We start from the raw sequence: 23,974 nt of genomic DNA, 5'->3' as shown, positions 1-23,974 counted from the left end.
TTAGAGAATAGATCTTTCATTAAGTGTTAGGTCAGATTTATCTTCCCCATACAATCCCATATTTTCAAACATTAAATAAAAGCTCTGACAATTTCTAAGGTTAGGGGTGAGAACTGATTTTATTATAGTTTTTGGAAAGCAGCCTGAAGAGATGCTGACAGTGAAAGTTTTTCACCTGGTGGGGCTTCATGAAAGGGTGTTTTCATTTACTTCAGAGGATATCTTATATATAAAAAAAAAAAATCTCCAGATACAATGTATCTTGATGTACAGGAGTTGGAAAGCAGAATGCACCTGCTAGAAAAGGAGGCTGTGAAATCAAGCCCCAGCACAGTTACCAGCCGTCCAGGGGCCAGAACAACGGTGACTGAGCTTTTCTGCAAGCCTCTCAGATACTAATGAATTGACCCAGATACTTGAATGTGTAGGTGCCTGGATGGTGCAATTCCAGGTTCCCAAAGAACTCTTGGGTGTAGGTGCCTTCAAGTCAGAAATTCACCACTGGAGATTACTTTTCCTGCTTAGATGGTCCTCTTTTCACAATGCCCTAGTGAGATGATTTAATTAGGCTCTAATTCTTTGATTTCTCAGAATGATTTTTTTAATCTTTTTTTTTTTAAAGATTTTATTTATTTATTTGACAGACAGAAATCACAAGCAGGCAGGGAGACAGGCAGAGAGAGAGGAGGAAGCAGGCTCCCCGCTGAGCAGAGAGCCTGATGTGGGGCTTGATCCCAGGACCCTGGGACCATGACCTGAGCTGAAGGCAGAGGCTTTAACCCACTGAGCCACCCAGGTGCCCTCCTCAGAATGATTTTTGTTCTGATGAGACCACCAGGAAGAAAGGGAAAGATGAAGAACTGAAGAGGGGACAGAGCCTGGGGAAAGTATGGCAAGACCATGAGGCAGCCCAGCTCATTCCTGCCAGCCAGCCTCTTGGGAACTGCTGCCTCCTCTGCTTTCTTGACTTGACTCAGCCATTGTGTGTATCCTGAACCAGATGGTCACTTCTGAGAGGTCCTCTGAAGTCCTAGAAGAAATCCTTAAACTTCTGTTTCCTTCTTGGGTGTGTGAGGACTCTGATTCCATCTAGGCTTACCTTGAGGAAACCTTAGGAAGGTTACCTTAGGAATCCTTGAGGAATATTCTTTGCAGGGGAGTGAGCACAATGATGATACTGTTGCTGCTGCTTTTTGGATCATACTCTGTTACAGTAACTAGAGGGTAGTCCACCCTTTGTAACATGACTGGTGTATAAAGGGATTGCCAATCAGCTCCCTCCCTTCTTTCCACCCTGCTTCTTGGGGAATGGGCTCATTATAGTACTTACCTTTTGGGAAGGGGCTAGCAAGCAACTGCCTCCTGATCATTTGACACTTGGTCTATTCATTAATTAGCCAGTCACCTACACATCAAATAAATGCAAATGTTTTTAAATGTTTAAAATATTTTTACATTTTAAAGTATTATTTTTCTGTAACCTTTTAGTATCAGAACCCTGTAATTCACAGCCTGTAAAACTTTAAACCCTGCTTATCCCACCATGCTGTAGTTAATGCAATTTAAAAAATTACAACCTGACTTTTGTATCAACGTGAGCAGAACTGGAAGAGATTATGCTGAGTGAAATAACTCAAGCAGAGAGAGTCAATTATCATATGGTTTCACTTATTTGTGCATCATAAGAAATAACACGGAGGGGGCGCCTGGGTGGCTCAGTGGGTTAAGCCGCTGCCTTCGGCTCAGGTCATGATCTCGGAGTCCTGGGATCGAGTCCCGCATCGGGCTCTCTGCTCAGCAGGAAGCCTGCTTCCTCCTGTCTCTCTGTCTGCCTCTCTGCCTGCTTGTGATCTCTGTCTGTCAAATAAATAAATAAAATCTTAAAAAAAAAAAAAAAAGAAATAACACGGAGAACATGGGGAGATGGAGAGGAGAATGGAGTTGGGGGAAATTGGGAAGACGAACCATGAGAGAATATGGACTCTGAGAAACAAACTGAGGGTTTTGGAAGGGAGAGGGGTGGGAAGTTGGGTGAGCCTGGTGGTGGGTATTATGGAGGGCATGTATTGCATGGAGCACTGGGTGTGGTGCATAAATAATGAATTCTGGTACACTGAAAAGAAATTAAAAAATTAAAAATTAAAAAAAAATGACAGCCTGAGGTTTTCTTTAGAATTTAGATCCTTCCTTTCACCCCTCCCTTCTTTCCTTTCTCTTTTTTTTTTTTTTTTTTTTTAAAGATTTTGTTTATTTATTTGACAGAGAGAAATCACAAGTAGGCAGAGAGGCAGGCAGAGAGAGAGGAGGAAGCAGGCTCCCTGCTGAGCAGAAAGCCCGATGTGGGGCTCGAACCCAGGACCTGGGATCATGACCTGAGCCGAAGGCAGCGGCTTAACCCACTGAGCCACCCAAGCGCCCCACCTTTCTCTTTTTCTATCGCAACACTCATTGACCCCCAGGCATTGTGAAGTCACTGTCCTTAAGGAACTCTGACTTGGGATGCTTTGTTACAGTTGCATGGCACAGACGGCTTTTGAAGCAAAGAGAAGGTGACCTAACATCAGTTCTTCCCTCCCTCCAGGGATTTAACACTGACCTTTAACTTCATTTTCACTTAAAAACCTCATTTTTCAAAGAGTTCCTTACCCTAAACCAGTTACTTATTTTTTCCCTCTTTACTCTCATAATCAAAAACCATTCATGAGTCACTTGAGTGATTTGCTGTTATCTCAAGCTGTCATCTCTTGTCTCCTTGGCTACTTCCTCAAATGCTTTGAGATCTTTACACCTGGAATTCCTACTCCAGCCATGCTTTTTGGTGAGCATTAGTGACCACATAGCTGATCCCTCTGATGTTCCTTCTCTTGGAGATCTCCTCAGTTCCAAAGATCATCACCTCTTTTCCATTGTAGCTTTTCACAACACAGCCTCATCTTGGATTTTGCCATCTAGTGGGGTTGCTTCACCCATGTGGTCCTAGAGGCCAGCAGCCCACTCTGATCATGGTTCCTGACCTCCCTGCTCTGTCACTCCCTTTCTCACTATGTCAGCTCTTGGATCTCACCAGGGCCTTCAGTTCCTTCCACTTCAAGTGGACCAGTCTTCTTTTCTTTTTTTTCTTTTTCTTTTTTTTTTTAATAAGTTCAATTAATTCAACATACAGTACATCATTAGTTTTTGATGTAGTGTTCAATGCTTCATCAGTTGCGTGTAACCCAGTGCTCATCGGATCATGTCAGTCTGCTTTTAATTTGTTTTCTTTCCTGGACAACATAGACCTTGTTGGGTGTCTGTTGTGTGTATGTAGGAATGTATGCTATATCTATTTTGTTTCAGATTATCTATTTTTACTGATATAGAATTTACATGTAGTAAGATACAAAGGTCTTAGTTGCAGGACATGAAGAATTTTTATGTATGTATCACCTATGTAACTACCCACCCAGATCAAGATATAGAATATTTCCATTACCCCATAGAATTCTGTACAACTCCCTTCCAGTTAATAACCACCCTCTAGATGTTAATAACCACCCACTATCATGGACTGCTAATCAAAGATCAGTTTTGCCTATTCTTGAGTTTTCTATAAATGGAAAAGTCTCTGCTTCATGGAAATCAAGATTTTTTTTTTTTGAAATCAAGATTTAAATAAATTGTTACTGGTCATCACATGGTGGAAATTGGAGTTTAAAATGTGTTCCATTAGCTTCACGCATGCGCGCGCACACACACACAGAGAGCTATTACAATAAAGAGGAAAAAAATCTTTTATCTCATATATTATTGAAATTTTTGTCCATTCCTCAGAGTTGTTGGTCATTGGAGACCCCTCTCTATCAATCTGGACATCTTGTGTCATTTAATTTAGTGTCTTAATGCTCAGGGCTCATCCCAAATACAACTCCAGGAAAGGGAAAGAGACTTTCTGTGTCTTTCTTCCTCTAATTCTACCTTTACTTACAGAGGAATGCAGTTGGGCTCAAGCAAAGATGTCTTTGGACAGGAACAAAGGATGCTTTTTGGGAGTCATGCTCCTATGCAAATACGGCCACATAGCTGTAGGGCAAGCATGTTATGCTTTGATTTGAGCAGGGAAGGAGACACAATTTGTTATAATTTTGACTGTACATATCCCTTTAAGCCTTACAATATAATATTGTGCAAGGTATTATTGGTCTAATTTGTCCAGGACCTGTGTTGTATGAAAGAGAAGATACAGTGTCAGGATCCAAAGGAATCAACCACAATTAGTTTGTCTCAGTTTCTGTGTGGTCTCTAGATGACTTTGTATGTGTTCTCAGAAGTCCACTTTGGTCCTCTTTTCTCCTCCCTCCATATCCTCTCCTTGGAGAATTTCATCATCACCTGCCATGGCCTCAGCCACCATCTCTATGGGTGTGACTTTCACATATGTTCATCTCAACCCAACCTTGGACTGAGCCCTTGACCCTTCCACCCTTCCTGGATATCTCCACATGCAAGTCCCACAGGCATCTGTAAGCCAATAGGTCCCGAACTAGGCTCTTCTCCATATCTGCTCACCCTCCCGCAGTCTTGGTATTGATGAGGTGAGTCTCCCCATACTCTCTCTTGTGAGTTATACCTCATCAACTTCTTCTTGATCTATCCCTTTCTTTCTACTTGTACCATCATTACCCTAGTTCAGGGCCATCATCTCCTACCAGATCTTTCCTAAAGCCTCTCTGTTCTGTTTCCTTCACCTGTTCTGCTCCTTCTGCTGGGGGCGGTGGGGGGGGGGGTTCTTTCTGACACAGTACCTGATCTTATCATTCTCTGATTCAAAATGCTTCAGTGACTTCACATTTCAACCTCTTCATTAGGCATGCAAGCCTTTCTTAATAAGGCCCCTGTCTACTTGCCCAGACTTATCACCTTGCTACTCTCCCTTCAAACTTTGACTATTGTTTGAATAGACTTTGTGCTATGCCTTTGAGCTGCTGTTGGTTAATAACACTCTCAAGAGTTTTCTTAGTGTAACTTGAAACTGGCCCCTGTACTCACAGCTCAGAGAGAGTCTGAAGAGACAGGCCACTCCAGGTTGGTAGATGGTAGTTTTAATAAGCAAAGGGAACTTATATCAGAGGTTTGTCTTCAGTGGCAGCAAGGTGAATGGATCCCCATACTTACCTGCCAAGCCTTAAAAGTTTACAAAGAGACCTTAACGGGGTTTAGTCACATAAGCTGTGCAGGAATTTTTTTTTTTTAATATTTTATTTATTTATTTGACACACAGAGAGATATCACAAGTAGGCAGACAGGCATGCAGAGAGAGGGGGAAAGCAGGCTCCCCGCTGAGCAGGGAGCCCAATATGGGGCTCCATCCCAGGACCCTGAGACCATGACCTGAGCTGAAGGCAGAGGCTTAACCCACTGAGCCACCCAGATGCCCCTGGTGCAGGCATTCTTAACATCACATTACTATCTCAAGAATAGGCCCTTGGAGCAGCCTTTGGGAGCAGCAAAGGCAAGCAGAATCTACATGCTAAGGAAAGGGAAAAGGATGAGGAGTCTCTGAATGCCCATGGTCCAGCTTACAGGTCATCTGGTGGTCATGTCTTCTTGATGATGTTCCCCCAAATCTGCTGTTCACTTTTCCTGAAATGCCGTCTTTCTACTCTCTATCTGGGAAGAGTAGGGCAACCTCCATGCTACCCTGTTTGTGAAGTTTTCCTTAATTCCCTATTTCTTAAGCATAGGGTCTTCAGTTCTATAGACACAAGGGGATGAATTCTGCAAACAACTTGAGGGGGCTTTGAAAGCAGCCCCATGGGGGCAAGCATCGTTCTGTATTGTAAATGTCTATATTCTCTATCTCCTGCTCATCTATAGGAGGGCAGAGTCTTATTGAGCCTTGTACAGAGATGATGCTATCACCTGTTGAATGAATGAATGAATGAATGAATGAATGAATGAATAGTATAGCATTGTGTTAGATACTTTGCAAATAAGTTGGACACCATTTCTACCGTCTTCAGACTTATCTGTGGAAAGAATGAGGAAGACTGGCGAAGTAAAAGACCAACCAATAAACAGCTATTCTTTGGGAAATACTTATTGTGGGTTTTTGAACAACAGGTGAAAGGCCTTTTAGGTGAGTGTGTAATGGGAGAGACTCTAGGAAATTACCTTCTTTTTCTGGTTAATCAGTGGAGCCTTGACAACTGGGAAGGCTGGGACTTCAGGACCTGAGACTGGGGTGGGAATGAAGAAGCCTGTTCAGAGGGCAGGGAAGGATTTTCCAGGCACTGGGTGTGTTTTTGGAAGAGGCTCCTGTGCATGAGTAGGATGTTGCTAGGAAGGCACTTAAAGCAGTTTTGCCTGAGTAGTAACAGGGTCTGCAGCGCAGGAGTGAGGTAAACAATGGGATGGTGAGCTAATTCAGGGCACGCTGACTAAGACCCTGGATCCTAATTGCTTGGGTCTTGTTTCTTTCAAGTATGCTCAGATAGCCCACCCCTGGGGATCACATCAAATTCCTCTGAGAATTGTCAGTCTTAAGGGCTGATCTATCATAGTTGCCAACTGAGTAGTGTTCTTTCCTCAGGGCTGCTGAGGACAGAAATTAAGTCAGAAAAAGCTTACTCTGCCTATTTCCCACCCACATATGTACACATACACACAAGAGTGAGTACTCTTTCACAAACTCACAGTATTTCAACTGAGAAAGAATGTGAGATCATAATATTTGAGACAATTTTGGGAGAGGCCATTTGATGTCATCTCTAAGATTTTCATTGTTCTCTTCTGGAGTGGAGGCAGGTTAATGTGTCATTGTACCACATGTTTGTGCGTATGTGTGTTCAACCTGTGTAAGCACCAAGTTTGCAAACTTTCTGATGGTATTATTAGCTTCCTATAATAAAAGAAGTAATTAGGCATTGGAGAAGTTTAGTGGCTTGCCTTTAATCACGGAGTAACTTTGGACATGTTACAACTTTCTGAGCCTGAGTTTTCTTAATTCTATAATGGGGATGATGATACTGTACTGACTATTGTAGTTATTGCCCCAAATTTCGTTCTGCTGCTCCTCCATTGTGTGGCAAGCAGTTACCCTTTTAAAAGAGAGTGTAGGGGCCCCTGGGTGGCTCAGTCTTTAAGTGTCCAAATATCCAACTCTTGATTGCTGCTCAGGTCTTGATCTCAGTGTTGTTGTGAGTTTAAGCTCTATGTTGGAGAGCTTGAACATGGAGACTACTTAAAAAAAAAAAAAGGAGAAGAGAGAGGTGTGGTTGTTAGCTTTGAGTAGTTATTCCCAAATGTAGTTGAAAATGTGTGGGGGGATATTCTTGATCATCATGATGACTAGAAGGAGACAGTACTGACATTTAGTGGGATACACCCACTCCTGACCATAGACAGAATTCTGATGGGTTCGAGTCAATCAGGATGAGCCTTCCCCTTTGCCACAGTGAGATGGATGTACACTTAAGGGATTGCCTTCCAAGATGAAAAACTGTGAAGGAGCTGGAAGAACAGATATATAGAAACATTAACAAGTGGTATCATTGATGGTAGAGGTTTGGCTTTTAATCATACCTGCCTTGTATTTTTTCCTACTGTTTCTTGTGGTTTCATCTGATTCACTCCAAGACCACCTCTTTCAATACTCTATTATTTCTTATAGCATCAAAGTCAATGCTTTATGTATAAAGTATTCTCAGTAAATTGTTGCTGAGTTCAATTTTATAGTTTGGGGACTAAGATCTAGCCTAGGGCTGCATGGGTTGCTCAGTTGGTTAACCATCTGCCTTCGGCTCAGGTCATGTTCTGAGGGTCCTGGGGTCAAGCACTGCATGGGGGGGGGGGTCCCTGCTCAGTGGGGAGCCTGCTTTTCCCTCTCCCTCTGCTCTCCCCGCCTCCAGCTGCCGCTCACTCTTCTCTCTCTCACACTCTCTCTCTCAAATAAATAAATAAAATCTTAAAAAATATCTAGCCAAAAGTATGGATTTAGAAGAAAGTTTCTAGTTTTTACTGGCACTGCTAGTCTGAGGTCAGCTAAGGTATAGTTGGACTAGATCAATAATTTCTTAGACTCTCAGGGTTCGAAGGGTCCTTAAAGATCATGGGACTCCTAACATTCCCACCTGTGCTGCAGTTCTGGGTAGCCTTAACTCACACCCCCAAATATTAATGGTTAATTTAAAAATTCCGTATATATGTATGAGTATATATATTTGTATGTTTAAAATTTTTTAAACAAAAGGTAATATATTGTCCCTCACTCAGCAACTTGGTTTTTTACTTTATAGTATTTCTTTTATATATTTCTATATCATCAAATATCTTCCAATAGAATAATAATGAAAAAAATTGCTAATATTTATTCAATGCTGACAATAAACCAGGCATTGACTGATTGAAATTATTTATACTTATTATATAATTATTATAATCATATAATAATATATAAATTATATATATATATGTGTGTATATACACAAATCCTCCGTTTTCTGTTCAATATCTGAATTTCTTCTTGAGGCATTCATACACATCAGATTTCTAGCCATTTTACCTCAAAGAAGTATATACTTATATGTAATTATAATTATATACTTAAATACTTATACTTTAGTATAAAAGTATCATATATATTATATACTTAAATTATATATTATATATAAATATATACCATATAAAAATAACATATTCTTTTATAATTATGTATTTGGTATATTAATATCAATATATAATCATAATAAATATGTAAGATATAAATATATACTATATAATTATAATAAACATATAATATATAAATATACAAATATACATTATATAATTATGTATTTATCATAAATATATAATTATAAAAGAATAAGTTATTGTATATTATATACAAATATATAAATATATATTTATATATAATTTATTTTATATATACTTATATAAATAAGTTTATATAATTATATATAATACTATAAATAAAATTTATTTTAATATAAAAATTATATATAAAATTTATATATTTGTATATAATTATATGCATATACTTATATAAAAAATATATATAAAATTGTTGTTCACATCCCTTGTATAATTGCTTTCCCTTGAGTGTGAATGGGATCTGCGACTTGCTTCTAACTAGAATATGGCAAAGATGATAGATGTCACTCTCATGATTATGTAACATTATATAAGGTTCCATTTTGGTAGCAGACTAGCTTTGGTCACTCTCTGCTGGCTTGATGGAGTAAGCAGCTATGTTTCATGGACCTGAAGCTACTTCTAGTAGCTGAGGAAAACCTCTAGGATCTGAGGGTGGCCTTCAGCTGACAACCAGTAAGAATCAGGGGTTCTCAGTCTTACAGACACAAGAAAATGAATTCTACAAACAACTTGAATGAGCTTAAAAGCAGTAAGCTTCCAGATAAGAATACAGCCCAGCCAATACCGGGATTGCAGTTGTATGGGTTCCTGAGCAGAATGCCCATGGAAGTTGTGAGATAATAAATGCATATTGTCTTAAGTTTCTATATTGTAGTGATTTGTTATAGAGCCTAGAAAACTAGTCCAACCCTATTTTACAGATAAGGTGACAGAGGCACAGAGGAGCTAAATAATTTGCCTAAGGTCATGCAGTGGCAAAGCTGTATATCAATTCTGGCTTCAGAGCTCATGCTCTTACTCACTCTACTTGTTTGCTTCTACAGCATAGTTGAGGGCCGTGGCAGAAATATTATCCAAACACACCCATGGGCTCTTAGAATTCTGTGAGCCGGGATTCCAACTTCCAAACAGAACAGAAGAGTATGCTCTGGTGTATCTGACCAATCCAAGAAGAAATACCTGATGTTTCTGATGTTGGAGGTTCCCCACCAAACAACCCAGCTAGGTTCCACTATAGTGAAACCAAAACTGGCCAAACCCCATTGAAAGGCCAGAGCTTCCAGCCAGTTTTTAAGTCCCTATTTAATATGAGCAGATAACCAAGGAATACGAGACCCCCAAGAACAGCCTCAAATGAAAGAGACCAAAATAATGAAATAAACAACTAGAAAAGCCAATGCAAAGAGGGAAGAAAAGGGAGATTTATGGAAAGAGAAAAACACTTCAAGGAAAAAAACTATTATTAATGTCTTTAGAAATATAAAAAATATTTTAATCATAAAATGAAAATAAGATGCTAGAAAAGGCAATCAATAAAACAAAAAATGCTCTCAGAAATTAACAAAATGGCACAAAAAGTGAATATTTCAACAGAAGGTTTGGAAGATGCTGTTGAGGAACTATCCCAGAAATTAGAAAGAAATAAGATAGAAACATCGGTGATAAATTAAAGATAGAATAATAAGAGGATCAGCCTGGGAAGTGCAGTTTCTGAATAAAAGTGTCCAAAAGAGGGAACAGAACAAACCAAGGGGAGGAAGTCATCAACAAAGTAATTCAAGTACATTTCCCAGAACTGGAAGACATGAGTTTCCTGTCTGAAATTGCCTATTGAGTGCCCAGCACAATGCAAGAAAATAGACCCACACCCAGGGCAGAGTATTGTGAAATTTCAGGACACTCAAGACAAGGGGACAATCTTAAAAACTTCAAGGGAGACAAAACTGGTCATGCAAAGAACGGCTATCAGAATGACTTTTCAATAGTAATATTAGAAGCTAGAATGCAATTTGAATCAAGTGTGAGGTAGAATAAAGATATATTTAGTCTTGAAATATTAAAATTCTTTTACCTCCCACACAACCTTTCTTAAGAAGCTGCTGTGGGATGAACACCACTAAAACAATGGAGAAAACCAAATTAAGAGTGAGACGAGAGATACAGGAAACAGGAGAAAGGTGATGGGAATCTCCAGGTGATGGTAAGGGCAGTTCCCAGATAGCAACTGTGCACTAAGCATGGAAAGTAGCCAGTCCACATTAGGAAAAGCTGGGAGGCTCTGAGACGGGCTTCTTTGGGGGTAAAATGGCTAGAAACCTGACGTGTATGACTGTCTCAAGAAGAAATTCATATATTGAATAGAAAATGGAGGATTTGTATTACTAAGTACATTAAAAAAATAAGCAAAGGCAAAAAAGGGAGATTTTTATTAATTTCAGAGGAATCACGAAGATGTTTAGGAAAGGAAAATAATCATGGTTTGCATCATGATTCAATTCTGAGTAGTGTTTATTTATAATAATATAAACACTAAATAACCAAACTAAATAACCAAAATTACATAAACTATGTTTAAATAGTAAAGAGATGGAGAGGGTATATTGTGGTTGGGGAGTGAAAGAGAATAAAATCATAACATTGTGGAAAGTAATTGGAGAATGCCTAATCCTGAAAAATCAAGAAGTGGCAATATAAGGAGATATTTAGAAATATAGAGATAAAAATTTCCAGAAGAATCACCTAAAAAAAAAAAAATTTGAAAGTGGTTGCCTCAGTGAGGAACTTTTTGTAGCAAATCTTGTAGAACTATTAAACTTCTTAAATTGTGTGCCTGTTTAACTTTGATTTAAATTTTTTTTAAGAGTGTACTTCCCCTTTTGTGTTCTTTATCTCTGAAATGTTTGAGAATACCTTTGAGGAGGATAATGTAAAGGTGATTTAAGCATTCTGAGGTTGATTGATGAAATGTCTAGATTTTCTTCTAAGCCTGGAGTGTAATGAGCTAATGATTTTCAGTAATGGAACCATCTAGTTTCTAAAGCAATTGACTTCCCATTGAGCAGTGAATAAGTTCTTCCTGAAACTGAAATATAGCTTCAGATAATCTCTGTCATTGGTTCTAACATTACTGCTTGGGACACAAGGAATAAGTTCAATGCCTCTTCTTTTTTTTTTTTTTTTTTTTTTTTTTATTTGACAGAGAGATCATAAGCAGGCAGAGAGGCAGGCAGAGAGAGAGGAGGAAGCAGGCTCCCTGCTGAGCAGAGAGCCCGATGCGGGTCTCGATCCCAGGACTCTGAGATCATGACCTGAGCCGAAGGCAGCGGCCCAACCCACTGAGCCACCCAGGCACCCCTCAATGCCTCTTTTTTATCAGCCTCCTTGAAAGATGATTAGACATTAGACATGATTTTCATCATTGACAAACTATTTCTATTCCCAAACCCGCTTGCGTGGTTTTTGGTCTTCTCACATCCTATTACAGTCCACTACTAAAGAAAGGGAAAGAGAGAGTGTGTTCAAATCAGAACAGATTATTCCAACTGTGGTATGCCCCTAGGACAACTCCTTCTTGGCTGTGAAGTTTAGCAAAGAGTGGAGACTCCAGAGCCAGCCAGACTAGGTGTAGATTCAGCTTTGACACTTTGTAGCTGTGTAACTTAGAATGAACTATATGATATCCTCTGTCCTTCAGTTCCCTTGTCGCTAAAATGGGACAATGTCAGCATTTTTCTCATGGGATTGTAAAAATTAAATAATGCGATATATGCCCAGGACTTAGACCAAAGACTCATACATAGTGAGTGTTCAGTGAGTGTTATCTATTAACTTTTCCCCTATCATTCTCTTGATGTAGCCCCAAATACTTATCCATAGAATGATCAATTAAAGAAGTAATTTACTGAGTTCTTACTTCATGCTAGGTGCTGGAAATGAGGGGAGTAAGACCAGCTCTTATCTGGAGGAGTCAGTAGTCCATCCCCCTGTTGACTCATTGATCTAATTATGAACTAAAATCCTTTACACTTGTTTTATTTTCTCATTTTGAAAAAATAGAACATATTTTTAAATATCAATTGCTTTATTAAAATTATACATGTACATCATTTAGAAAGTTAAATAGTATTAAAAGTTTATGACAAAATACAGTGGTCTCCTGCATTGTTCTTTACACTACTTCCAGTACCCCTTCATAGAGACAACCACTTTTGATTCTCTCAGCCATTTCTTCTGGAGTATATATCCTGGCACTTCCAAATAATATGCCTAGATTAGACTGCTTTGATTTGTGACTTCTAGACATTTTCTATCACCTGTTATGGTAGATAAGCATCCAATTCTCTTACATCATCTTCTCCTCTGTTCCTGTGTCACATGCTCCCAAGATAATACACGTGTTGATTAAATCAACTTCTGTACTCACATAACTTGTCTAGGCAATTGCAATTCACAGTTGAACATTGTAGACTGTGGTTGTTTCTTTTCTTCTTGTTTTTCCTGAAATTGTTGCCCCTCCACTCCTACTCCCACTCCAGCCATTTACATAATGTTCTTTGTATCTACCTTTAAATGGACACAGATCAACCAAAATTAGGTAATCTACCAGTCTCTTTCACTTAAATAGAGCCTCCCCATCCCCACCCCAATCCAATTCTGTCTGGGTTGAGTGCTCTCCGTGCTGTTGCAGAGCTGTCGTTTTAGGACATTCCTTTCCTTAGCAACCTTGGAATTTCCTGTTTTTCTTCCGAGTTAGATTCCTTATCTCTTCCTCTTTCTTGGTTTACTCTCTTGTTTTGGTGGAGAATATCCTGTAGTAGTCAAGACAGAAAGGATCTTCCCTTTGTCTCCAGTGTTCTGAAACATAGTAAATGTTCCTGGGCATGGGCCTATTTTCACTTATTATGCTGGGCCCTCAGTGGCCCTTTCAGGAAATCCAGAAACTCCCATCTTTCACTTCTGAGAAATTTGTTTGAATTACTTTATTGATGATTTCCTCCCCTTGGTTTTCTGTTCCCTGTTTCTGAAACTCTTGTTAATTAGATATTGGAAATCCTGCAGTTGGTCCTCTGATGTCTTTATTTTTTCTTTTCTGTTGTTCCCTCTGTGTCTTACTCTCCTTTTTAGGAGAATACCTCCACTTTTTTTTCTGATCCTTCTTTTCAGTTTCTCATTATTACCATAATGTTTACTAATTTCTAATTGTTAGGGTCCGTGATCAAAGGAACGAGACTGACACAAAGCAAAAATTAAACAAAGCTTTATTTTGCGCCAAGCATCGAAAATCAAACTGACTGGTAGGGGCCATCTCTTACTAAGAGACGATGACGATGACCCTGACAAGGCCACTCCCAAGAAGGCCGCTCTGGATGAGGCCGCTGTGGACAAGGCCACTCCCGACGACGAAGAGGCGATGACAATGAGGACAACAACACCGACGACGCAGAGACAATGATGACGAGGACGACAGCCCTGACAACGCAGACTCTGCTCCCCATGACGCTGCTTCCGACGAGGCCGCTTTGGATGAGGCCGCTCCCAAGATGAGGCCGCTCCCAGGATGAGGCCGCTCCGATGAGGCCACTGCCTACGAGGCCACTCTCGGACAGGGCCGCTCCCCGGAATGAGGCTGCTCCGGCGAGGCTGCTCCCCGGATGGGGCTGCTCCCAAGAAGAGGCCACTCTGGATGAGGCCGCTCCCAGGACGAGGCCGCTGCTGACGAGGTCGGTCCCCGGACAGGACCGCTTCCCAGAATGATGCCACTCTGGCAAGGCCACTCGCGGCAGCGCCGCAGCTGGGGGCGGTGAGGCCGCTCGGGGCAGTGCCACGGCTTAGGGCAGCGAGGCTGCTGGCGGTGAGGCCATTCGCCTTGGCGCTGCTGCCTGCAACTACGATGACCAGGACAACCACCACGCTCCCAGGACAACCACCACGCTCCCGGCGACCATGATGATCATGATGCTCGACTCTCCCCGACTCTCCCCACTCTCCCGAAGACTACGCTAACGGTTATCCCAATGGCTATTCTAACTCCTCCTACTACTCCTACTACTCCCTAGCCTCACAGACGAACCTTTATATAGGTGGTTGAGCCCGGCCCACACACAGGTGGCCAATGGGATTTCAACTCACCAAAGTAAATATATGCACGCCCCACTGATTGGATATCTCCATCCGGCCTGGCCCGCCCCTATATCCGGGGTTTACAACTAAGTTCCTCTGGCTAACCAGGCCCTTACACTAATATTTCTCTTTTTTGTAACCTGGATGTTCTTTTTCATACTTTCCTATCATTGTTTGAAGGGTATAACACTGTGTCTTACTATACTGAGAGTAATAATGACATTTTTTTTTTAATTTTAGAGAGAGAGAAAAAACATGCTCATGGAGGAGGGGCAGAGGGGGAGAGAGAGAGAGAGAGAAAATCTCAAGCAGACTTCCCACTGAGCATGGAGCCACATGTGAGCACAATCCCAGAACCAGAAGATCATAGCCTGAGCTGAAACCAAGAGTTGTACACTCAATTGACTGAGTCACCTAGGCTCCCCTTAATTGCACTGTTTAATTTCTTTAATCCTTGTTTATTTTGCTTCCTTCAAGTTGTTTTTATCTACTTGTTTTATTATCTAGTTTTCTTGTTTTCAGCCTTCCTTAGAAATCTGGTAATCCTTGGATGTCTGCTCTGTATTAGAGTAGAAGATTAAAAAACTAATTGGAATCTCTGGGCTTGTAGTTGGGGCTTGTTGACTGAGCTTCACCATAGCATGAAGCACTGATTATTGTAGGAAACCTGATTTAGTTTTTTCTAAAACTAAAGGATTTAGTTCGTCTTTAAAAAAAAAAAGATTTTATTTACGTATTTGAGAGAAAGCAAGGGTGAGAGAGATCCCACAGGGAGAGGGAGAAGCAGACTCCCTGTTGAGTAGAGAGCCCAACCAGGGCTGGATCCGAGGACCCTGAGTCAGAGCTGAAGGCAGACAGTTAACCAGCTGAGACACCCAGGTGCCCATTTTCTGGTCTTTTTTTTGGGCTAGTCGCATTCTCCAGAAAGAAACTTTCCTTTTCTCCTGTCAAGTTCATAGGGTTATGTTGCCAGTGTTCTGGTAGCCAATTGGGGGAAATAGGGCTGGGAGTCTCAGCATTTTATGGTCACTAAATGCCCTAGTTTGTGGTTCTGTTCCCAAAATCAATGGCTGAGCGGGTGGACCACCAATCCACAAAGAATTTCTTAAAAGAATAAACCTACCATTTTCTAACGGGTGTGGGGAAGAGCAGGGTGTAGACTCAATGATAAAGAGCCGAGAGGCAATAGAAGCTCTAATTGCTTCTCAAACCAACTTCACTTAGCCTTTCTTTGGTTTTCTTTGCCTTAACCCTCAAGTATCTGGGACTGCAAGTTCCTGAGTCTTGAGGATTACTGTAAATTTTGATGGTTCTCCATTTTTGCCGTTGTTGGCTTAATGTTCTACGGTGTGCTAAATTGCTTCAACCCCAACTACATATGTGCTGCATCATTCATGAGGGTTACATTTCTTTCTTCCTTCCTGTTTCTGTTTTCCCTCCCTCCCTCCCTCCCTCCCTCTCTTTTTCTGTTTTCACTACTCTCTTTTTCTAGATATTGGCCTTTCTGGATTAATCTACCTAAAAAACCAAAATAACCAAATAAAACCCTTTTTCTCTTTTCCATTTCTTTCTCTTTCTCCTATTCTTTCTGGGAATTTGCTCATTATTTATTTAGCTTATCACTTATTATTTATTATTATTAGCTTATTATTTATTATTATTATCCTCATTTTATTATTTAGTGCATTGAACTTTTCATCTTTGCTGTCATATTTAAAATTCCCAAGAGTTCTCTTTTTAAAAATAGTGTCTTGTTTCATGGATATATCTTTTTTTTTTTTTTAACTTGGGAAAATGAGAGTTCATTTTAAAAAAATTTTTAAATTTAAATTCAATTAACTAACATAGGATATATTATTAGTTTCAAAGGTAGAGGTCAGTGATTCATCAGTCTTTTTTTTTTTTAAGATTTTATTTATTTATTTGACAGAGAGATAAAGAGCACAAGTAGGCAGAGTGGCAGGCAGAGGGAGAGGGAGAAGCAGGCTCCCCACTGAGTGGGGAGCCCCATGAGGGATTCCATCCCAGACCCTAGGATCATGACCTGAGCCAAAAGAAGGTCCTCAACTGACTGAGTCAACAAAGCATCCCTCATCAGTCTTATATAATACCCAGTGCTCACTACATCATGTGCCCTCCTTAATGTCCATCACCCAGTTACCCAATCCCCCTATGCACTTCCCTCCAGCAATCCTCAATTTGTTTGCTATGATTAAGAGTCTCTCATGGTTTGTCTCCCTCTCTGATTTGATCTTATTTTATTTTTAACTCTCTTCTCCTATGATCCTCTGTTTTGTTTCTTAAATTCCACATATGAGTGAGGTCATATGGTAATTATCTTTCTGACTGACTTATTTCGCTGAGCACAATATTCTCTAGTTTCATCCCTGTCATTGTAAAAGGCAAGATTTCACCTTTTTTTGATGGTTGGGTAGTATTCCATTGAATATATGTACGCCACATCTTCTTTATACATTCATCTATTGATGGACATCTGGTCTCTTTCCATAGTTTGGCTATTGTGGACATTGCTACTATAAACATTGGGGTGCAGTTGCCCCTTTGGATCACTCCACTTGTATCTTTGGGGTAAATCCCTAGTAGTGCAATTGCTAGGTCATAGGGTAGCTCTATTTTCAACTTTCTGAGGACCCTCCATACTGTTTTCCAGAGTGGCTGCACCAGTTGCAGTCCCACCAACAGTGTAAGAGGGTTCCCCTTTCTGCACATCCTCACCAACATCTGTTGTTTCCTGACTTGTTCATTTGAGCCATTCTGACTGGTGTGAGGTGGGATCTCATTGTGGTTTTGATTTGTATTTCCCTGATGCCAAGTGATGTTGAGTTTTTTTTTCATGTGTCTGTTGGCCATTTGGATGTATTCTGCTCATTTCTTGATTGGATTATTTGTTCTTTGGGTGTTGAGTTTGATAGGTTCTTTATAGATTTTAGATACTAGTCCTTTATCTGATAAGACATTTGCAAATATCTTCTCCCATTCTGTCAGTTGTCTTTTGGTTTTGTTGACTGTTTCCTTTGCTGTGAAAAAGCTTTTCATCTTGATGAAGGCCTAATAGCTGAATCTTTGCCTTTGTTTCCCTTGCCTTTGGAGCCAGGTCATAGAGGTTGCTGACTGTGTTCTCCTCTAGGATTTTGATGGATTCCTGTGTCACATTTAGGTCTTTCATCCATTTTGAGTCTGTTTTTGTGTGTTGTGTAAGGAAATGGTCCAGTTTCATTGTTCTGCATGTTTGCTGTCCAATTTTCCAACACCATTTGTTGAAGAGACTGTCTTTTTTCCAGTAGATATTCTTTCCTGTTTTGTTGAAGAGTAGTTGACCATAGAGTTGAGTGTCCATTTCTGGGTTCTCTATTCTGTTCCATTGATCTATAGGTCTATTTTTGTGCCATGAATATATCTGCTTTTAGCTTTCTGAGGAAATTAACATTGGCTTAAAACATTTTTCTTCTAATTATTATTTTTTGTATTTCTCCTGAGTTTTTCTTTGTGTTTGGTCTATTTCTTTCAAAAGAAGGGTGTGGTTTTTTTCCCAAATGTCTTGGTTACTTATTTGTAAGGGAGAGATACTAAAATGGGGATTGGAAGTTTGATGTAGGTGGGGCTTATTAGTTGGTGGGCTTTTCTGAAGAGAGATCTGGAAGGGCTCTTGATTTTTCCATTGGAAGATTTAAATATTAGTATATGCAGAAGGTGGGGGCTGGTTTCTCATGGAATATTCAGTTGCCCCAGAGAAGAGTTGTCTAGTCTCTTGACGGGAGGGTGTAAACCTGCCTTGCAAATATTCTGATAGTTCTGTCTCACAAAGTTTAGTAAAAGGGGTGATGTTGGTGGCTGTGTGCATGTGCACCTGTTTGTCTCTTTATCCATTGTGAATCTTTTAGTTAATCTCCCTGTTTTCTGTTCGTATTTCACTCTATTGGTATTTCACTCTTTCAACCACTTGGGTTGGTTGGTATTTCACTCTATTTCTGATGGTATCCCACTCTACCCACACCTGTGGCTGAAGTCCCATACACAGAATTGCTTGGCTGCTTAGTTTTTTTTTTTTCCTTAACAGCTTTTTTTTTGTAATGCCATTTTATTGGGTTTGGGGTAATAAATGCAAACTTTAAATTCTTTAAGTGGACCTATAAACTCTGCCTGTATATTAATTCTTACCTCCTCTGGCTAAGTCACATCTTTTCCCTGGCCTTGTATTATTGTTTACATGGAAGCTTACTCTCCTAAGTCTTGTTTAATCTGAAAGAGCATATTGGCATTTTGAATCTGCCCTTTAATATAAGTGAGAGTACTTAGGTGTGGGGCGAGGTTCCCAGAGGATTCTCGAATAGGGGTTAGTGTACCAACTTCTACAGGATAGCTGTGGGTAAGAGGAAGGAGACTGACATCTGGAATAAGCATGCACGCTGTGTGTGTGCAGGCACCGTGGATGTGCATCCCAGACTCACACAGCACACGCTCATCTTCAGCATGGGACCCTGGCACTGCTCGTGCACCTTTGGGAAGCTGTGTGGATGCCCTTCTCTGTATTAGGTCTTGCAGATTGCTTGTTGCCCCTTTGTCCGGGAGCAAGGATTCTTTTTTTTTTTTTTAAACATTTTATTTATTTACTTGAGAGAAGAGAGAGACAGTGAGAGAGAGCATGAGCGAGGAGAAAGTCAGAGGGAGAAGCAGACTCCCCGTGGAGCTGGGAGCCTGATGTGGAACTCGATCCCGGGACTCCAGGATCATGACCTGAGCTGAAGGCAGTCGCTCAACCAACTGAGCCACCCAGGCGCCCTCTGGGAGCAAGGATTCTTAAGAAGACCTGGTTTTGCAGCTTTTTCTTCTTTTTTTATAATTTTTTTTATTTTTTCAGCATAACAGTATTCATTATTTTTGCACCGCACCCAGTGCTCCATGCAATCCGTGCCCTCTACAATACCCACCACCTGGTGCCCCCAACCTCCCACCCCCCACCCCTTCAAAATTCTCAGACCGTTTTTCAGAGTCCATAGTCTCTCATGGTTCACCTCCCCTTCCAATGTCCCTCAACTCCCTTCTCCTCTCCATCTCCCCTTGTCCTCCATGCTATTTGTTATGCTCCACAAATAAGTGAAACCATATGATAATTGACTCTCTCTGCTTGACTTATTTCACTCAGCATAATCTCTTCCAGTCCTGTCCATGTTGCTACAAAACTTGGGTATTCATCCTTTCTTTTTTCTTTTCTTTCTTTTTTTTTTTTTTTACAGCTTTATAAACATATATTTTTACCCCAGGGGTACAGGTTGCAGCTTTTTCTTCTTAAAACCTTGCATGCAACTAATGATTTAAGAAGAGGTCATAACCCAGCTAAGATAGAGTAGACAAATAGTAGATATGAAAAGGTAAACTGGGCAAAAGCCATTGGTATTACATTGGAATGAGAGTAGAATTTTTTAAGGAAGCTTAAAAACAGACAAACAAAAAGCTTAAAAAACCCCCAACGGTTACTGAGCCCTATCTGGACATCTTAGAATTTAAGAAATGACTACATTGAAAGTCTTTCTTACTGAGTCGCCAAGCAAGAGATGACTTAAAACAGTCCTTTGTTAGCCTACCTTACATGTTAGCCTACACCATGATTTTCAATGTGATAAAACTACTTTTAAAAATTGTCCTCTAGGGACGCTTGGGTGGCTAAGTCACTTAAGCAGCTGCCTTCAGCTCAGGTCATGATCCCTGGGTCCTGGATCAAGTCCTGCATCAGGCTCCCCTCAGGGGCGGAGTCTTTACCCTCTGCCTGCTGCTCCCCTTGCTTGTGCTCTCTCACTCTTTCTGTCTCTCTGACAAATAAATAAATAAAAGTCTTCAAAAATTGTCCTCTAAATTACATTAAAGCATAAAGGAGGCTTTTGCTAGTTCAGACTGGCCATCATCATCCAGTTAGTTCAAAATGATCCATATTGTCAAGCAGGTACTAGGGTTTTCTTTTGAATAATCAGTGGATGTTTTAATGGAGCATGAGGAAATTTGTTTTCTGCTCTCACCCAGAGCCCAGGAAGCTGATTTGACGTCAGGGCCAAGCTTGTTGTGGAGTGGGGTGGGGATTGTGCTCTGGGGAGAGTTGGCTTGGAGTCCTCAGTTCTCTGCCCTGCCTCTTTCATGTGTCCATTTGTCTATATGCACAGGGCAGGGAAGGGAATGCCAATTTGTCCTGGCCCGGGGTCTATTAAAAACATGTGCTGAGAGAACGGTTTTCAACTGGGAGTAGAACACTTGTGACCCAAAGTTGTGTAGGTGGGATGTGGAGTTTTTATAACAGTTCCTAAGAAACCAGTGTAGTTTCACCCCCATGATTATCTGCTAGCATGCTATGCCTTGTTATTAACTTTGTAAACGTTCAGTGGATATTTTTGTGTGTGGCAATGACAATTACAGAATTCATTTTCAGTGTTTTACTTATCTGTGTTGTGGTTTAGACTTAAGGTAGTTGTAAAAATCCTCAATTGTTGTATTGCAAAATTCAACTACCGTGACATCATCATTTGCTAATATGTTTTCTAGACAGAGGAATAAAATTTACTTCCAGTAATAACATTGCAATTATATACGTCCTTAAAGCCTTTACCTTTTAGGTTAAAGGTAAGAATAACATCAGAATGCCTGTTAATATATAATTTCCCTCTTAGAAGAAATGAACCTTGGGCGCCTGGGTGGCTCAGTGGGTTAAGTCGCTGCCTTCGGCTCAGGTCATGATCTCAGGGTCCTGGGATCGAGTCCCGCATCGGGCTCTCTGCTCAGCAGGGAGCCTGCTTCCCTCTCTCTCTCTCTCTCTCTGCCTGCCTCTCTGTCTACTTGTGATCTCTCTCTGTCAAATAAATAAATAAAATCTTTAAAAAAAAAAAAAAAGAAGAAATGAACCTTTAATTTAATCCTGATGAGACAGGGTTCCTTTATGAAAGTATTGGTGGGATGTAAAATGCAAAAAAAAAAAAAAAAAAAAAATGAGCCCCACTTCGAAGCAACGGAGCAAAATGAGCCGGGATTTGGGGCAGCTCGGCTTTCCAAGGTTTCTCACTTGGAGATGTCTTCAGTTGGGCTGAAGAGCAGAAAGTAAAAGCATCAAAGATCCTACAGCATGTGAAATGCTGTGCTTGTTTATTTTTCTTTCACCTTATCATGGAGAATCTTAAATACACACAAAAGTAGAGAGGCTTGTGTAATGAACCACCGGTGCAAACATTTCTTTTCCAAGTAATGCCATCAACCCGATAGGGGAAGACACAAAGTGGCCAGTGTGAGAAGTACTTACAAGTTTGGTAGAACTTAAAAACATGGCAAGAACGTACTTCCCAGTGTGTCCAGCTTTACTCCTCCAGTGAATACCAGTATCATGCAAATGCCATTTTTTAACAACAAAACACTTTCTGAACTTCTAACAAGTGACATTTTGGGTAGGACTCACACTGATTTGATAAAGTTCAGGGCAGGCTCATAGGAAGAGACAGATCTGGGCATCTGACCGCACCATCCACTGTCTAAGTCACATGTAAATGGAGTCAATGGTAGGAGACAGCCTGGGAGGCGAGGGCTAGAAGAGCACCATCTCCAGTCCACAGGGGCCCTGGGAAAGCTATCAGATGAGGGTCACGCTTGGTTCATGGGCTTTAAAAATGCCGGTGACCTGCAGTACCCCCTGCAGTACCTGCAGTACTGGAAACTGCACCCCACCCCCAAAATTCCCACTCACCTTTCAGGCTCCTAATTATGGCTGCTGCAGGTGAGTGCCCCAGGGAGCGAAGGGTGCACATTCCTGTTTCAGAGGAATGCTGCTGTTTAATTTACCACATGGAAAGCCCTAAAACCCCCCACGGCCTTCTAAAAATAGATCGGATTAGTCAGTAGTGACATTTACAGGGTTTTTTTTCTCCCCTCCCTCCCCCCTTCTCAGGAATGACAAAAGATTTTTTTTTTTCTTTCTTTCTGCTTAGTAAACTTATCTCCCTGGAGGATTTTCACCTTAAGAAAGAAAGACATGGTTAAATTCTGTGCTGGATTTACTGGATTTTATTGCAAAATTTTTTAAAAATCGAAACTGCTATAGCCAATATGGGGAGGTGTTTCAATTATGTTGATAATGGAAAGGGCTGATATAGAAGCTATCCTTTGGAAAAACTTGGGGTGAATTAGTGAAGAGATGAGAGGAGCGAATCCCCTGCAGTAGCAGAAGTCCGAAATTCCTCAGCTCTCCATTTGGATAATGACTGCTTTCTGCACAACAGGAACCAAGAGAATATTTGATAGATACTGCCAACTTCTTTTCTACACCACGGCAGGTGTCCAGGACTTACACCTGCTTCACAGACTCATGAAATATAACCATATGTGTCCCGCAACAAAGAGGTCCTAATTTCTTTCGAAAAAGAAGCCCAATGAGAGAGTGCCAGTAACCAAGGTGAAGGCTGGCTGCCCATTCATTGGGCTGGCTGCCCATTCATTGGTCCTTTAGTTCACTCATTCATTCACTCATTCCTTCATTCATCCATTCATTTCTTCCTTCTTTCCAGCTGATGGATCTTTGGTCTTGTGAATACTCCCGGTAGAGTTACCTCCTACTCCTCCTTCAGGTCTCAGCCAGATCTCACTTACTTAGGGGAGCGTCCCCTGGCCTCTCACCTCCATGTAATAGGTGGATCATGTTCTTACTGAACTACTCTCTCTGGTATACAACAGACACTCAGTAAGTATTTGTTGAATGAATGGACAAGTTAATCCATTCATCCATGCATTGCTTCCTTTGTCTCTCCACTAAGCATGACTTTTCTAAGCCACAGCTGTGTGAGAACCCTGGCCAGGTGGGCCAGGGTGGGAGGAGAGCAACCTTTCAAACCTGAGAACAAAAACAAGTCATGACCCACTTTCTTGAAAACCAGAGAGATCTGAGAGTGAGATGAATTTCCACCTGGTCTAGGGGTGGAGGTTTATGGAATTAACCAGAAGGGTCAGAGAGATAGGAAACAGTGGTAGCCAAGTTTACGGTTGTGCCAAGCTCATGTTGACTCTTAGAATCTGAAATATAATTTTCCTAGTAAGGAAGCTGTGGCCTCAAGAGATTAACTGCTTTGAAGTCACGGAACTGGTGAACCCGCTTCTCTGAGATTTTTTGAACTGATTAGAAGTCGTTGTGGATTGAACTGTAGGAATCTGCAGTATGTTTTGGTGCCTTGGATTTGAAGGG

At 40.8% G+C, this 23,974-nt stretch overlaps 1 protein-coding gene across 1 annotated transcript; it reads right to left on the bottom strand.

Moving 5' to 3' along the window:
• Positions 1-4,300: 4,300 nt before the first annotated feature.
• Positions 4,301-22,547, bottom strand: LOC125080498 (uncharacterized). Its single transcript, XM_047694371.1, has 6 exons — positions 22,487-22,547; positions 21,752-21,835; positions 14,081-14,458; positions 13,944-14,045; positions 5,152-5,160; positions 4,301-4,392 (listed from the first exon to the last, which is right to left on the bottom strand). Exons 1-6 carry the CDS (start codon positions 22,545-22,547, stop codon positions 4,301-4,303), a joined length of 726 nt encoding a protein of 241 aa, XP_047550327.1.
• Between the last annotated feature and the right edge of the window lie 1,427 nt (positions 22,548-23,974).

This window comes from Lutra lutra, chromosome 11, assembly GCF_902655055.1.
Source record: "Lutra lutra chromosome 11, mLutLut1.2, whole genome shotgun sequence".
Taxonomy (NCBI): Eukaryota; Metazoa; Chordata; class Mammalia; order Carnivora; family Mustelidae; genus Lutra; species Lutra lutra.
Note: the sequence above shows the minus strand (reverse complement) of the source record. Positions and strands in the feature narration are given on the sequence as shown.

Bases quoted from the DNA above. Each gene is read 5' to 3' on its own strand.
- LOC125080498 (XM_047694371.1), bottom strand. From the start codon at position 22,547: ATGTGCACCCTTCGCTCCCTGGGGCACTCACCTGCAGCAGCCATAATT. The intron at 14,459-21,751 runs GTGGGGCTCATT...CGCTGCCCTAAG, and splicing joins TTTTGCTCCGTTGCTTCGAA to CCGTGGCACTGCCCCGAGCG. The intron at 14,046-14,080 runs TTGTCTCTGCGT...TTGTCCTCATTG, and splicing joins GGCTGTCGTCCTCGTCATCA to TCATCGCCTCTTCGTCGTCG.